At 40.6% G+C, this 17,177-nt stretch overlaps 1 protein-coding gene across 1 annotated transcript in view; it reads right to left on the reverse strand.

The window, feature by feature from the left end:
* CDC73 (cell division cycle 73) overlaps nucleotides 1-17,177 on the reverse strand; it is a 171,748-nt gene that overhangs the window by 151,611 nt on the left and 2,960 nt on the right. The window contains exons 2-7 of the mRNA XM_075002235.1: nucleotides 15,000-15,105; nucleotides 11,777-11,846; nucleotides 9,528-9,590; nucleotides 9,388-9,440; nucleotides 4,125-4,213; nucleotides 691-907 (exon numbers count right to left, since the gene is read on the reverse strand). Of these exons, the coding sequence (XP_074858336.1) occupies nucleotides 691-907; nucleotides 4,125-4,213; nucleotides 9,388-9,440; nucleotides 9,528-9,590; nucleotides 11,777-11,846; nucleotides 15,000-15,105 (598 nt within the window). The remainder of the gene's footprint in view (nucleotides 1-690; nucleotides 908-4,124; nucleotides 4,214-9,387; nucleotides 9,441-9,527; nucleotides 9,591-11,776; nucleotides 11,847-14,999; nucleotides 15,106-17,177) is intronic.

The raw sequence follows: 17,177 nt of genomic DNA on the forward strand, positions 1-17,177 counted from the left end.
GTAAGTGAACATGAAAAGTCCAAACTGCCTTGCCTCCCTTGGAACTATTCCAGTTTAGACTTTGCTAAGGCCATGTCTCCACAACTGTTTAAAGGTTGGTAAAATTTATGCTGCTCAGAGTGTCAAAAAAAAAAAAAAACCAACAAGAAACCCCCATGAGCAACTTGAGTTTTGCTGTTGTATGTGGTAGTAGGCACAGTGCTACATCAGCAAGGGAGTTTCTCCCACCAACATTAGAAATCGCGGCCAATGAGAGATGTGGGGCCAGTCCCTGCGGCTAGCACAACACACACAGAACTGCGTGGCCCTGCTCCCATGTGGGAGCTGGGGGAGGCGGGGCGGGGGTGGAGAGGCAAGTCACTGCTTTCAGAAGCTGCTTCACGTAAGCGCCGCCTGGATCCTGAAGCCTAAGGTCCCCCTCAACCATGTCCTAACCCCCCGCTAATCCCCTCTCCTGCCCTCCAAACACTTTGATCCCTGCCTGGGGCAACCTCCTGCCCCTGCAAACTCCTCATCCCCAGCCCCACCCAAGCATCTATATCCCATATGTGGAACCCTCATACCACCCTCCCATGCCCCAGCTGGCCCTTCATACAATTTCCATTTCAAGACATGGCCCTCAGGCCAAAAAGCATGCCCACTCCTGCACCAAATGCTGATTTAAAAAAAGTTGATAATTAGAAGCATTACCTTGCCAGTGCTTTGTAAAATTGTTGTTCTTGTCCTCCACACTCTCTCCCTGCTGACGATGTCTCTGGTTACATCTACCTCCGCATCAACAAAACTTCTTTGTTTAAGAGCAGTTATGTCATCATCCAGATCAGTCTTAATTGTGGATCTTTTCTTCGCCATGATTTTCGCTTTGATAGCAGCAATTTTTTCCACAGACATGGCTTCAGACAAGGATCTAAACAAGAATATCAGAGGAGGCTGAGTAATGGCATAAATCAGTTATAGTTTTCTATTCTAAGGTCCATATGAAAAATCAGACTTGATTTTCTCGTAAACTGCTAGGAGTTTGTATCTGTGCTATTCATCATAAAGGTGGTGTCCATGTCTCTACAGACTTACATTAAGGTTTTTTATACATCCTCACCACTACGACTTTGAAAATGAGTCATTCTCCGACAAGATAATTTGTAATTTTAAAAACCACCAAAAACAACTTAAAGAATGCAATATGTAGATTTTTATATGTACAGAGAGAAAGAGAAAAAGAGAAAAGCAATTTATATGAAATGTACATGTCAAAGACTAAAGGCTTCAGTTTATAATATAGACAACACTTGTTCCTCCATTACGCACTAATGAATATAGTTCAAATTACTGATCTATTCAATCCTTAGCCACTGCTATGGTTAGTAAAACGACTATCTCTTAGCCCTAACTATGGCAGTGGTTCTGTTATATTGACACTTGTACTCTCAGAAACGTACCAACGTTACCAATATATTTCATCCACACCAAGAGTTAAGATGGCATTAAACTTTGTCACTATGAACCTGTGCTGCATTTCAAAGAGTTCTTCTTGATTCAGAACTTCCCCACCCTACATGTTTAAGCTGTATACATGTATTCATGTTTAAATGGGAACAAAATGAAATTCAGCTACATGACAGTGCAACTCCACCAATTCAGATACTATTCTCAAGGAAAGTTGCAGAATAAAATGAAAATTGGGCTAGAAAAAGATGTCTGTATTTAAGTCTATCTGCATTTTATTTTGCAGTTTGTGTGGAAGAAAGAGTATTCCTAATTAACATGATTGGAAAGCGTTCTATTATGAAAGAAAGCTATATTGAAGCGGATCTTGTTTGTGTAGTTTATTTTAAAGTAATTTTACAGGTACACACACACTTCAAGTCTGACCTTTTAAGTATCATATAACTTGCATTTTATAAAAGGTGGGTTTTGGACTACTAAAAAGTTTTAAAAATGAGTTGTAAAATATAATAATGAATAATCCACAATCCTCATTGCAACACTGTCTGGTATTCCACAGAACACCAGATGGAAGCTAGTTCTGATAGGTTCGCATTAGAACAACACAACCCTCATTTACCTGACTCAGAACAAAGTAGATCAATAAATTTTTTGAAGTTAAAACAAAAAAGCACTCATGAAGCACTTTAAAGACTAACAAAATAATATTATAACAAAAATATTTTGTTATTCTTTAAAGTGCTACATGAGTGGTTTTTTTTTGTTTTGATAGAATGCAGACTAACCTGGCTACCTGTCACTTTTTGAAGTTAGGGAGTGATTAAGTAGTCTTTTATTGAAGTTGGCCTTTAACTGCAGCTATGCAGGTGGCTGGCTCCTTTAACAATGAAAGGTATACTTTACCACAAACTTCCATGTTAATTGTGGATTCTAGATAAACGTTGGAATAGTAACAACCATGTCACGCCTATTGCTGTCTGTACAGTCTGATGTAATTTTAGTTGACAGGGAAAAGATATGTTCAAGTCTTGTTCATTTCAGTATTCACAACAGTATCTGAGCACCTCACAAAAGCTGTGTCTACACGTGCACACTACTTCGAAGTACCAGCACTAACTTCGAAATAGCGCCCGTCATGGCTACACGTGTTGGGCGCTATTTCGATGTGAACATCGACGTTAGGCAGCAAGACGTCAAAGCCGCTAACCCCATGAGGGGATGGGAATAGCGCCCTACTTTGAAGTTGAACGTCAAAGTAGGGCACGTGTAGATGATCCGCGTCCTGCAACAATCGAAATAGCAGGGTCCACCATGGTGGCCATCAGCTGAGGGGTTGAGAGACGTGCTCTCTCCAGCCCCTGCGGGGCTCTATGGTCATTGTGTGCAGCAGCCCTTAGCCCAGGGCTTCTGGCTGCTGCTGCGGCAGCTGGGGATCCATGCTGCATGCACAGGGTCTGCAACCAGTTGTCGGCTCTGTAGATCTTGTGCTGTTTAGTGCAACTGTGTCTGGGAGGGGCCCTTTAAGGGAGCGGCTTGATGTTGAGTCTGCCCTGTGACCCTGTCTGCAGCTGTGCCTGGCACCCTTATTTCGATGTGTGCTACTTTAGTGTGTAGACGTTCCCTCGCAGCGCCTATTTCGATGTGGTGCTGCACAACGTCGATGTTGAACGTCGACATTGCCAGCCCTGGAGGATGTGTAGACGTTATTCATCGAAATAGACTATTTCGATGTCGCTACATCGAAATAAGCTACTTCGATGTAGGCTTCACGTGTAGACATAGCTGAAGTAGGACATTCACCTCTTCTCCTTGAATGTGGGTATTCAGAGAGGTTGTGCAGAATTTTACAGCTGGAGAACTGAGGCATACAAGAGATATGAGGAGCTGGGAATCAGGGAGCAGCCTGGTTCCTGTCTCCCCATTGTTTGCGGGACCCGGGAAACTGACCAGCACATGGCTGGTCATACTCCCAGGTCCCGCAAGCAGTGGGGAGACGGAAACCAGGCTGCCTCTTGGTTCCCAGCTCCCCACCACTTAGGGGACCCGGGAAACTGATCAGCTATAAGCTCATCAGTTTCCCTGGTCCCACAAGTGGCAGGGAACTGGGAACCAGGCAGCAGCTTAGGCAGTTACCCAGGAGAGAGTCAGGTGCCATGCAGCTGATTACCAGAGTACCCACAACTGGCAGCATGTTTCTCTATGGTGACATGTCCTGGTGCACAAACATATGTGACATGTCTTGATGCACATAACCCTTATTTCACCCATGGAGAGATAAAAATCAGATGGAATGCTGGTGGATTCACATTCCTCAAAAACTATGGGTGTTTTTATTTTAAAGGCAGGAGGTAAAGGACAGCAGCTTCCCTTATTGGTGTTTTCCATTTTACTAGCCTGCTTATTTAATACTGGCAGAAACAGAAGGAAAAAGGAAATCACTACTCAGGCAGACAAACACAGTCCAAACATTTCTCAGAAGTTAACCCTCCAAAACAGCAGTCTGACCTCCGAACTTCTGACAACTCTGCCAGTCAGATGGCTAACAGTTTCTCCGCAGAAGTCCAGAGAACCCTTCATCGGGCTACTAGACATATACTTGAGAATAGCTGAAATAAACAGTCTATTTTAAAATCCTTAAAACCAGGAACTACCTCCCAAAGAGCGAAAAAAAGATTTTTTACCTGATCTGCTCTGTCTGCACAATACCTTCTTTATGTCCCTCCAACCGAGCTGCCAGTCGCTCCTTGTCAAGACGTACACACTCTTCATCCTATAGCAACAACGTTTATTTATAAAGCAGCTTGAGTACAATACCCCTGCCCTCTTTTAAGTGAGTAGGATTCTAAGCTAAACGTCACAGAAATCATTACATTTAAGATTTTGTCACTGAGGGAATTCCTTGTCAAGCTGGTGTCATTTTGCAGCCAAGCTGCACCAACGGATTGCCGAGTGTTGGATTACTAAAACCAACTTTTTAATTGAATAGTAACAATTTAAAAAGGAGCTACAAGTCATCTTTGGAAGTCACAGACAATTTAGAGAATGGCTTTTGGGTTATCTGGCAACGGTGGGAAAAAATTCGATTTTTTTTAAAATAAAAATTGATTTAAAAAAGTCAATGGAATTTTTCATTTAAAACTAACAGTTACAGTTAAATCTCCTCACAAACATGCTACACATACACTTAGACTCATGAAAATGAACTAAAAGATATAGTCCATCCAGCCTAACTACTAGCTCTTGCTTCCTCAAAGTTCTGGGCTTTCAAAAGTAACGTGCAACAATGGACACAACCTGGATAGGACTGTGTTTGTTCTGAGCTTATGCAGTAGTGGATCTTGGCCAAGCACAGCAGAGGAGTTAGCTAAAATGCTGTGTTAAAGCTAGAGAGCCAATATATAGGGAAGGACTGAGGCAACATAGAACGGAATAGTGGAACGGACAGGAAAACAAAAGGGATGACATTATTCAACAGACACAGCTTTCTATATTCCTCCATACTTTGCCACAGAAAATCCGTCATGACATCTAAGCATAAGAGACACCCTAACTGGGAATACTTTGAAAAGATTCATTTCTCAGATAAAAAAGGAGAAAGAGTCAAGTGTAGGTAGTGCAAGTTGATGATGTAGGGCCTAGTTGCAAAGACTAAACATCATAAGGAAAACTGCTTTTTGGAAGAAAATGATGTGGATATGACTGAGGCCGTGTCTACACGTGCCCCAAACTTCGAAATGGCCACGCAAATGGCCATTTCGATGTTTACTAATGAAGAGCTGAAATGCATATTCAGCGTTTCAGTAGCATGCGGGCGGCAGCGGCGCTTCGAAATTGACACTCCTTGCCGCCGCGCGGCGCATCCAGACAGGGCTCCTTTTCGAAAGGACCCCACCTACTTCGAAGTCCCCTTATTCCCATGAGCTGATGGGAATAAGGGGACTTCGAAGTAGGCAGGGTCCTTTCGAAAAGGAGCCCCGTCTGGACAAAACGCGCGGCGGCAAGGAGCGTCAATTTTGAAGCGCTGCTGCCGCCCGCATGCTAATGAAGCGCTGAATATGCATTTCAGTGCTTCATTAGTAAACTTTGAAATGGCCATTTGTGTGGCCATTTTGAAGTTTGGGGCACGTGTAGACATGGCCTGAGTGGATCAACTGGTGAACAATTTAAATAATTCACTTTGCAATGCCACATTCTTTAAGACTCTCTCTGTTTCTTTTAGTCTAAGTATGATTTGACAAGTAAATTCCCAAGCTGTTTGTTGTATTGAATATTGCTAGAAAGAAAAAAGTTTTAGCTTAGCTAATCATGATGGCCTGTTTAACTAATGAACTAGAGTTAGAATACAGAAAAGTGCAGTAAGAGAAATCTAGCAATTGGCAGTTGCCACTGAATGTCATTTTCTTATTTTAGATTACATAATGGATGGCCTGTATTTTGGAACATCGTGGTCCCAGATCATAATGGTGATGCTGTAAATCTAATCCCTATGTTACTTCAGCATAACACAGCTTGCCCAAGGGAACCCCATCCTACACTTGTTTTCTCAAAAAAAAGTGGCAGTGAATTCAGTCAGGCTTCCTTCAAAATTAAGTGCACTCTAAATGCAGTCAGTCTCAGCTATTTTGGTAATTTCATTTAATTTTTATTATTTAAAATCACCTTCATTTAAAAATCGATCTACCATAGGTGCCAGAGCACACACACACTGAAATATGGAATTCATAAGCTTGCCTTCCCTCCCAAACCAAATTTAAATTGGTATTTAAGATTGAACGTATTTAAGGGATACCTCAGCGGTTTGAGCACGGGCCTAATAAACCCAGGGTTGTGAGTTCAATCCTTGAGGGGACCATTTAGGGATCTAGGGCAAAATAGATTTAAAAAAAAAGGGAAGTGTTTAGCCTTGCCAAGAGGGCAGGGGAGTGGACTCAATGACCTCCGGAGGTCCCTCCCAGTCATATGAGATGTGTATCTCCATATTTTTATTAGTAGTAGTATTATTATTCTCTCCAAATGGCACTTTCAAAACAAATTAATTCATTTAAAAAAACACCCAGATTCTCTTGCTGACATACAGACTAGTAGACCAGAAAGAGGTTATCTAGTCCAGTCCCCTGCACTTATGGCAGGACCAAGCACTATCCAGACCACCCCCGAAAGGCATTTATCTAACCTACTCTTAAAAATCTCCAAGATGGAGATTCTACTACCTCCCTAGGCAGTTTATTCCAGTTCTTAACGACCCTGACAATAAGGAAGCTTTTTCCTAATGTCCAACATAAACCTCCCTTGCTGCAGTTTTGTGGAACTGTGCTTAAGGCACAAATGCCATGGAAAGAGGCAGCAGAAGTGGCCTTATGCCATTTTTTCAGCTCATGGAACTTAGTGCCAGACAAAGTCAGTTTGGCACCAAAAAAACTTAAGGCAGCCTTAAGGCTGCTCCAAGTTGCATCCAACTGCCTGAATCTTTTAGGGACCATTGTGGCAGCTAAACGCCACCAGAGAACAATGTTTGCCACTCTAAATTCCCACATCAGAAACACAGTCACTAGATAGGAAGAATATCCAGGCAGCTAGTTTAACAGGTTTTGTAGTCTTTGAGTTGCTAGAAGAACCCAAGAACTGTTTATAAAGAAGTCTGGTTAATTTCAGAGAACATGCGGTATCACTGAAGTGAACCAGAACTACAGCTTCCTTGGATAATGCAGTGAAGCTATAGATAACTAGTACTCCATCTCACTTCTCACTAATGTGTTTGCTGCACAGGAATAGAATTTTTGCACACTACTTCCAGCCTCTCGTACCACTGCACCCGAGCACAAATCATGCTTCAATAAAATGATGGTCTACCGAAAAGCTGAAGTGTTTGAAAAGTGTTCCTTCAGAGAGGCAAATTCAAAGTGACAGCTGTAAGCTGACATGCCAGATCCCTGCTTTTTACAAATAACTGAATGGCATAAATGCTAATTAAAAAGGGGCCTCATGATCCTTAGTGTGAATTAGCAAGGTTGCTCTGTATGCAGCCTATTAGAAGGTGAAGAGAAGAAGTTAAACATCTATGACAAGCTGTTAACATACTGATGTAGGCCCAGAGCTGAAGATCTTTACCCAAGAAGGCAACAACAGAGCAGAGAAACATCAACCTTAAGAAACCTCTACCAAACACCCTATAATTTTAAATGCACCCAATTAATTCTTCATAAAGATTATTTTCATGAATCAAGCAGCAGCCAAAATTCTTTGAAGAGAACACTAATCGGCACAGATTAGCCTTAAATAATTAGCTTTTAATTGCTTTGCTTTTCAAAAGACTAATAAGGGGTCATTAGCTGGGTCAGTAAAAGAAGCAATCACAGGAAACTGCTGGACCATAGGAAAGAATGAAGACAGATAAGGTCCATCTATAATTGCTAAAATAGGGGATCTGGCTATGGCTATGGTAAAACACAGCTGGACACACCAAGACTGCCACATGGTTCCAGAACATACTTAAACTAGAGTTTAGGTTACAAAAAACTGGAGCTGTATCCTGACGATTGTGTGCCTATACTATTCTGCACAGGCCTCCGTCAACCCAATATTGTTTTAACTGTATCAACAGATCTGTGACATGCACATAAAAAAATGTGTATAACTGTAGCACAGTACAAACCAACCCTTAAAGTGAAGCGACATTATATGCTTTTCTGCATAGATCTGAAAAAGTTAAGCAAAAATTGGTAGGGAAAGTGTTAGTGATATACTCAGTTACTGGTTAGTTAGTGCTTGTCTACTAAGAACTAGGCAAGTAAAAGAGAAAGAGATGGACTAATCTTTAGTTGCCTCACTAAAGGGGAGCATATCTAATCCACTTTATAATCAATAGCATCATCCTTTTGAAGTCAATGTAGGACAATTTACTTTTTGTTTCAAAATAATGGCGGTTTCTGACCATCTAAGAAGAAGCCTTGAACACGTGGGACATGTGTATAACCAATTTCAAAGAGGTATTTTAGCAATCAACAGAATAAGACAGAAAGCCTGACACACTTGTTGGGCCCCTGGGCAAGATGTGGAGGGCCCAGATCCATGGCACTCCGGAAGCAATTCAAAGGGCTTTTGAATTGCCAGGCCCCAGGGCAACTGTCCCCTTTGACTTCCCTTTCCCCTGCAATAGCAGAGTGCCTGGACTAGGATAACAGAAGAAGGTAACTGAGAAAAAAACATCAAATCAGATTTTACCACAGAATAGTGGCCTTGATCATATGCAGTGGTACCCACTTCTTAACTGAACAGATATATGTAATAGATTCCTTTGAAGATGCACTTGTGTAACTACACCATTAAATCACCCGCCACAATCTTGAACCAGACTAACACTAGCAATGGGGGACTGCAATAAACTTAAGCGGTAAACCAAGTATAAGGACAATCCATTGATAAATACACCTAGAATGATGGGAATATGCAAATTAAATACTAAAGTCTTGAATGGGGAACAGAGTAGCAACAAATTAAAGGGATGAAACACACCTACGTTACTTGCTGCCAGAGTTGAGGTCCCAATTCTGCAGCCCTCACTCAAACAAACAGGCTATTGGGCTAAGGGACAACTACCCACTTTCCCCTCCACACCCCCATCAGCCGGTCTGTCCGGCCACATGATACACAATACACATTCATTACCCTTAAAGTGATCTTATTTGCAGATTTCCCCTCCTATACTACTGGCCCCTTGCAGTGTTAAAATGTTAAGCCTATAAGTCAAATATCAAAGTTCAAAGCACAGGCTGAAATTCATACTAAATATTGGAACAGTCTCCCTTTAATTCATATAAGGGACTCCCATTTACTTTGGGTTCACACTCTGCTCCCATTAAAGGAAAGAAAGATTACCTAAATTTTAATAGATAAAATCTAGTAAGTCTCACAAGCAACTCAGGTGGATGATATTATTTGCATTACCTCTATTCTTGGTTTCTTTGCTTCTGCTAATATTTCATCTGCTGCCCTTTTAACTAAAGGAAAAAAAGGAAATTAAAACTGAAGGACTGTGGTGGCTTTCATAAAATTTGTATCAACATTACTTGGCAGTTAAATCTTACCTTGAGTGGATCGCTGAAGTCCAATCTCAAGTGGTGCACTTCTGTCTATACTAGACGACGTAGCTAAAGTTCAAAGAGAAAATTTTATGTAAGTATTCAAAAGATGTGCACTCAGGAAGCAAACAGCACCACAAAGGTAACACTTGATTATAGATTACAAAATATTTCTCTCTGAAAGCCTGCTTACCCTTGAGAAACTTAAACTAATGGCCACAGATTGAAATAAAAGACTGCTTACCATACATATCACAAAGAGTAAGCAGCCTCAAATGCCAATTCACTAAAAATTACTGCAAGAAAAATCACAGAGACAAAGAGTTGACAACATGGTACTTTTAGTATTCATCTAAAGACACACTGACATCTTTGAACAACTCTGTTCTCGGACTATTGATAACCTGTATTTTAATGCCGGAAGAGCAAACAAGTCACTATGCAAGCAGGGCAGCAGTTCTCAAACTGAGGGTCGTGACCCTCTCTAAATGGGGTTGCCAGAGCTGGCTTCAACTTGCTGAGACCCTGGGCTGAAACTTGAGACCCACTGGCCAGGGCTGAAGTTAAAGCCTGAGGGCTTCAGCTTACAACAGTTACAAGTGCTCACGCAGATTGTAGCTTCCCACACAAGGCTGAAGCCCTAGCATTTCGGTTTTGGCCCAGAGCAGTGGGGCAATCAGGCTTTAGCGCACACACCTGAGATGGGATGTGGGGGTGGCTTGGGCCAGCTCAGGCTTCAGTCCCCCATCCTGGGGTCATAAAATTAATTTTTTCTTCTCAGAAAGAGGCTGGGGTGCAATGACGTTTGAGAACCCCTGAGCTAAGGAACAAGTGCTACCATGGAATACAGTGGTGTCCAAGCCCCTCAGGATTCTACATGCAGCCAGCTCCCTTCCCCAAATGCCTCTCACCCACTTACCTTCTCATCCTCTGCCCTCCCTGCAGGTCCGGAGTGCTGTGAGTCAGCTGATCAGTGCTGTATCCCTGATTCTCCCCCCCTCCCTCCCACAGCACGAATACCGCGAATGAGCTGATTCACAACCGATCCACCGCAATCCAGAAATGCAGGGAGGGAGGAAGGATGGGCCATGCTTGGGGGAGGAGGAAAGGAAGAGGCTGGGTAGAGTTTGAGAGAAGAGGTGGAGTGGGTGGGGCCTGCAGTGGAAGGGAGGGTGAAGCAGCCCCTGGCAGAATGAGAAGTAACACCTTTAAAGCAAGGGCACATGTGACGTGCATGGTGACTGTACACTGCATCAGGAGAGACATGCTCCCCCTGTTTCTTGGTTACTTTAGCCGGCAAGTTAATTTGCCCCAATAATGGATCAGTTTGTGTGGAAAAAGCAGCGATGAAGGAGAACCAAGTCCAATGTATTTAACTTTATTCTTGTAGCCATTATGGTTAGTGCACTTGCCTCATTTCATTCTTGTGACGCCTTGATTGTCCACTGTTATTGTAATATGCCATACTGTAGCGCACTGTGGCTACTTCTACACACTCACTCTCCTGTTGGAGGTGGCATGCTAATGAGGTAATTCGAAAAAGGCTAATGAGGCTCTAATGTGCATATTCAGTGCCTCGTTAGCATAATGGCAGCTTTGTGAATTTCCAAGTGCAGACTTTTAATTGCAGATTGACAGTGAAGATGGAAGCAGCTTTGAAATAAGTGCCCTACTTCGACATTCTCTTACTCCATTCTGGTTCAGTGGGAGTAAGTGAATGTCAAAGTGCAACACTTATTTCAAAACTGCCCACATCTTCACTGTCAATCTGCAATTAAAAGTCTGCACTTTGAAATTCACAAAGTTGCTATTATGCTAACGAGGCACTGAATATGCACATTAGAGCCTCATTAGCCTGCATCGAATTGCCTCATTACCATGCCACCTCCGATGGGAGAGAGAGTATAGAAGCAGCCTGTATCTCTTACTTTCAATTGTGGTATAACATACATGTGGTATTATTGAATAAGTCTTTTTGACACTACAGAAAAAAAAGTACTTGCACATCCCTACCACAGAGCAGCATTAACAGCTGTAGCAGTTTATGTTATCGTACAGCTACTAATGACAGAGACAGAAAAATAAAGTTGAAAACAGAGGTGGAAGTTGACCTATAATCCCATTTGAACAGGCCTTGTATACTCCAACATACATACAGCTTCCGTCTGATTTAATCTCATCCTCCCCACTCCAAGAGTGAAGCAATTTTATAATGCACTCACTACAGCTGTAATAAAAGGAAGAATTTCACTCACATGTTTCCCCATTTAAGTACGCAAGTAGATCTTTTCTGTCAGGTCTTCTTACCACAGGAATGTTTTCGGTCTGACAAGGATTTAAGATTTGCTGTTAGATTTACCACACCGAAAAAACCAAGATGCCCCAAAACAAAATACAAACCAATATGGCATGTGTAAGTCTTTTCCTATACTTAAAAGTTACTGTTCAGACACAATTTTGTCACAAGATATGTGAAATATCTGCTAGAAATGAAGAACCCTCATCTACTACATTTGCTAACAACGTTACTCACAGTGCTGAGTAACTACACAACCACACACAAGATGTGTTTTTGGAAACACCGTTGGCAACACATGACAGAACAGAACCACTAAACTTCACATATTTTTCCTTTTATATTGTTCACAAGAATGATATAATGTTGACAAATAGTATCTTTTACTGTAGATTTGTTCAGTAGTTGAATTTAAAATTAAGCATGTGCACAGAAAGCATTGTTTCATCAGGAAATGAATTATTTCATAAAATGACCCAAGTGAGGAAAGCTTTTCTCTTTGCACATATATTATATCCATGATAGACCATGTTTCTGGGTGTGGTCAACCATAAGCTAAAACAAGAAAAGATGGGGGAATTAAGGTTTATCTCCAAACACTTTCAATAACACAAAAAAATAGAACTGGCCCCACTTAGAATGCACAATGACACCAACATACTATCCAGGTCAGCAGCTACCCAACCACAATTTCTTTTCAAGCAACCAAGAATGTTCTAGGTGTATTAGAAAATACAAGTCAACTTTGGGGGGATGTATAACTAATTTGAAATGCATTCAAAATTCAAAGTTCATATACTAGTCTCAACAATTACTCCAGATAAAATAAATGGCAAGATCGACCATGACATTGCTCATTTCTGGAGTCATCTGCACCACCTCCAGCAAAATCCTGATGGCTAGATTTATTTCTAAATTTCTTAAAATTTCTGACTAGCCTATTATCACAGCAAATAGTTACTATTTCAATTTAAGTGTAGTCCTTTTGCATGCAACATGACAAGGTACTCCTATGTGCCTAAGCAGAGTACAGAATAAATTACCTTCAAGTAAAGTCTACTAGATGGAAACACTCTCAATGTAAGCAAATGTTTAGCCTACAAACCTTTACATTATCTCTTTCATTTTACATGGTTTGTCATTATAAAGGGCTATCTGAAAAAAAAAAAAAAAAAACAAAAACTGACATTACAGCTACTGAAAAACATATCTGATCGCACTTTTATGCGGAATCAGCCATTTCCATTTTGACTTCAAGTTCAGAAACATCATTTATATTTCTCCTACTAAATTAACTTCAAGTTACAGTTAAGCTGTTAAAAATATACTTTGAGTATCTTTAAAATTAATAAACTGATCTTCAAAAGGACAAAAGAAAGAAGGTGGCTTTTAGTGTGCAAACATTAGTGTTAATCTGGTTCTTTACATTAACTGAGTAGAAAATTTCTGAAAAGATAAGACCATATGTAAGCAAAAGTCTTTATTTGGATAGCTTTTAATATGAGGGTTTAAACTATCACTAAGTACTAAATACACGTAGCAGGGATGCTAGGCTTCAACTGAGACACAGATTAATGAACCAAAAACATGCTTTGTCTCTTTCTGCTTAGTTTTGCCACTGACATAAGCATAAAAATTTTTTTCCCCTAAATATCTTCAAATATACCAAATAATTCCTAGCTGAAAGACTAAGAATAGGGAGAAAAAATCCTTTGTTCCCCAACTTACAAATAAGTAACATTTTAACGTTTAACTCCCTCTTCCCACCCGAGTTCAGAATAGGAAAAGCACTTCCAAATGCACACATTTCTCTAAAAGATTTAAGCACTCAGTCACCAAGACCAGCACTGCTTTTGATCAACAGGCAATCCCAGCATACTTTTTCCCAGGCTTTTGTAATCTTCTCTCTTAAGTTCTCTTTTCAAACAAGTGTCAAAATCCACATGAAGTTCAGTACTCAGTGTTAGGTATTATAATTACAGTGAACAATACCTCCATCTCATCGTACTCATTCAATAAGAAAATTAAGAGGCAGTATCAAAGATTTCAGACACGCAAGGTGAGTGAAATGTTGATGAAAGCAACAAGCTTTCCAGCTTCGCAGATATTTTCATCAGGTCACAGTTTAATCAATTTCAATATGTCAGACTAATGAGATGCTAACAGCATACTAAATATTATACAAAGTTTAATTAATCTTAATTCTTATGAAATATTCAAGAAAGAAGGTACAAGTCACGAAGTGATTTACTTGTACTGTTTGTTCCTTGACGGTTACTAGGTCCACAACATGATATGGTGTAGTTTAAATTGAGAACTACAGTGAAGTATTAAAATACCATTAAGACGACAAGACATCACAATACAGCAATTGGGCTGAAACTCTCTTTAATGATCCTAAATAATAACAGAGAAGTAGCTGTGTTAGTCTGTATCCTAACAAAACAAAAACAAACAAAAAGAGTCATGCAGCACTTTGAAGATTAACAAAATAATGTATTAGGTGATGAGCTTTCATGAGGCAGACACACTTCAGATCTGGAGATAGTGCTGTACTGGAAATGGCATGCCGGTTTTATAACACACAGATATACAAAGAAATAAAAACTGAGAAATCAGATACATAGGGTGGAGGGTAAGCGGGGCCCAGTATTGTTTTCCCTCATGACACCCAACCTCAGGCAGCAACTGCTTTTTATTAAACAAATCTTCCTCAGAGACCATGTGTGAACAGTTATAAAGTTAACTCACTGTTCCTAAAGCACACAGAGCCTCAAGGGAAGAGCTAAGGAGCAAAAAATTATTCTCCACAAGACTAGAATAGACATTTTGTCAGAAAATTGTTGAGGCATTTCAGTACAAAAGTGCAGATGGATTACTTAACACTCATCTGTACCTAAAATGACAGCTTGTCTGTTCTAATCAAGTAACGATTCCAGGTAGGTGAGGAGTGAAAACAGTAATGCAAGTCATTAAAGTTGCCCTTATTAAAGTTAGTGTTTTTACTGTTGTTCACAGTTTAAATGATGCTATATCATGTTGTTAACCAAGTAACTCTCAAGGAACAGTATAATATTGGTAGGTATGCTAGTTCATGCCACCGTAATGTTCTCTTAATTTCCTGAAAAGAGCACATTCCCTCCAATGTCATCCAAGAACAAAGGTCCAAGTGGTCTACTTACTGCAGCACGTCGGACATAAACAGGATGTGAAAGGTGCACATTATTCAGAAGGAACAAGATAGAATCCAAGGTGTAGTATTCCCTGGGCTGGCCCTCCTTCCCTGTCCTATAACATCAAGAAACAGATTTTACTTACAACCATATTTCCTTGTGCATGCATTCCTCATTAATCTCATTTGTTATATCAAAGTATTTATAAAAATAAAAAGCTGTTGACAAATTTGTCAACATATATACAACAGAAGTTTCATCAATCATTACCAACATATTCACAAACTCTACATGGAAGGTATTCAAAACTGAAAAAAAAGCTGGAGTACTCAGGCGACTGAGAAGAACATATAATGTCAAAAACTAGAACTATAAGATTAACCTCTGGGGGTTTTTTCCTGGTGGAGGGGGTTTAATAGGTTTTAGAAGACAAGCCACTATGTCATGTTCATTCCCCTAATTTTCAAAAAAGTTGCACTAACTTAATCAGACCTTTCAGGCTGGATGTGAGGTCAAGAAGATTTTCATCATCCATTGAAAAATAACAAAGTGTTCTCCAGGTGACTTACTCTGAACATAGATATGAAAAATCTTTACTATAAAATCTACATTAGTGAAAAGAAGAGGTTTCAAAAAACAAGTGTATTCCAAATATTTGAGGTGCCAGGAAATCTGGATACAAGCAACATTTCATTAAGGGATGCTTATAAGAACAGGACAGCAAGCTATCCAGAAGATATAACATGATGGAAGTGCACTTACAAATCTGGACTCAGGTGGTGTCATTTTTCAGCAACACAGCTGCTAAAAGCACATTAGAAGTTCAACCTGATATTCAAAGTCACATCTCTTCTCCACAAGAATAAACCACTTTTCCAACATATCATTAGCCACAGAATTTCAGCTTATTGAGCCTTTATGTTTTAAAGATCACCTCCTAAATATGAATCAAGTGTAAATCACTGTAGTAATATGGTCCCAAGGCTGCAGAAACCTGGGCTTGCCAGCTGCTAGGACTAACAAAGGGTAGAGTGAAATTAACCATACTGGTCACTTTCAAAAAAAAACTATCCACAAGCACAGATAAGCTGCCAAAACCATGAATTAAATAAGTGGGAAAAGAGGAAAAGGAGAGATGTGCAGCTTCAAATTCATTAGACACACACTAGCCAAAATCTGTTTTTTTAAAAAAAAGGCAGCTAATATCAAAAAGCCAGGTTTGGGGATCAATATCTGGCAGAAATCCCAGCAACCTGCCACATCCAGAAGCTTATGAGGCTAGGGGAGGTGAAGGAGAGGCAGGCCCAAGTCGCCGCCCCTGCATTGGCTAGTAGGTGTCCAAAAACCACCTGGAGCCCTAGTATTAAGGATCTCCTCCTTTCAACAACCTCCTGAAGTGATGTCATACAGACAAAGTCCCTGGTCTGCACAACACTACTACCAATGTTTTTTAAATCCTTTTAGATCATCTCATTGTTTCTTTGACCTTCTGCTTACTTCTACACAAGCTTATGCATACTAGGCAAAAATTTTACTCTGAGTTTGCAATTGATAATAAAAAACTACTGGATCTCTACTGCGACTGTGTAGATCAGGACATGGCATTATAAGACCACCTTCTAACTGGCTCATTAGGCTATTTAAGTGATCTAAATAGCCAGCCCCAAGGGAGGGAGGGTCTGAAGTGTCAGAGGCAGGCTCTGGCCAGAAGTCCTGCAGAATCCTGAGACAGACTCTCTGCCAGCTATGGCCGCAGAGCTCTCAAAACTGCTCCCTGTGGTTCTCTGCTCCAGACACTGAAGGGAGGAAGGCTTCACATGCAGCCCCTACCCACCCGGGGTTGGGAGTAGAGAGCTACATGGAGCAGGAAGTCCACAGGTCAGATATGGCGGCTTGGGAGCCCAGATCCAGCCAGTGGGCCATATCTTGCCCACCCTTGCACCATCTTTTTTGCTGAGTAAATAGACTGCTTAAAAGTCTTGCTCTGGATCTACTCATCAGCTCACTGACTCAGCCTTGGCTCTGCAGTTGCCTTTCAGGAGCAACAAATAAGAACTAGCAAATCCGAAGCCAAGAAACAACTTTATTTACACACACACACGAACTCTGTGAATGTAATCTACTTAGCAGACAAAGAATAGTAAATATAATTTTTAAAATGTTCTGTGTCCATTGAGGGAAAAAACC

Source organism: Carettochelys insculpta, chromosome 9 (assembly GCF_033958435.1).
Source record: "Carettochelys insculpta isolate YL-2023 chromosome 9, ASM3395843v1, whole genome shotgun sequence".
Classification (NCBI taxonomy): Eukaryota; Metazoa; Chordata; order Testudines; family Carettochelyidae; genus Carettochelys; species Carettochelys insculpta.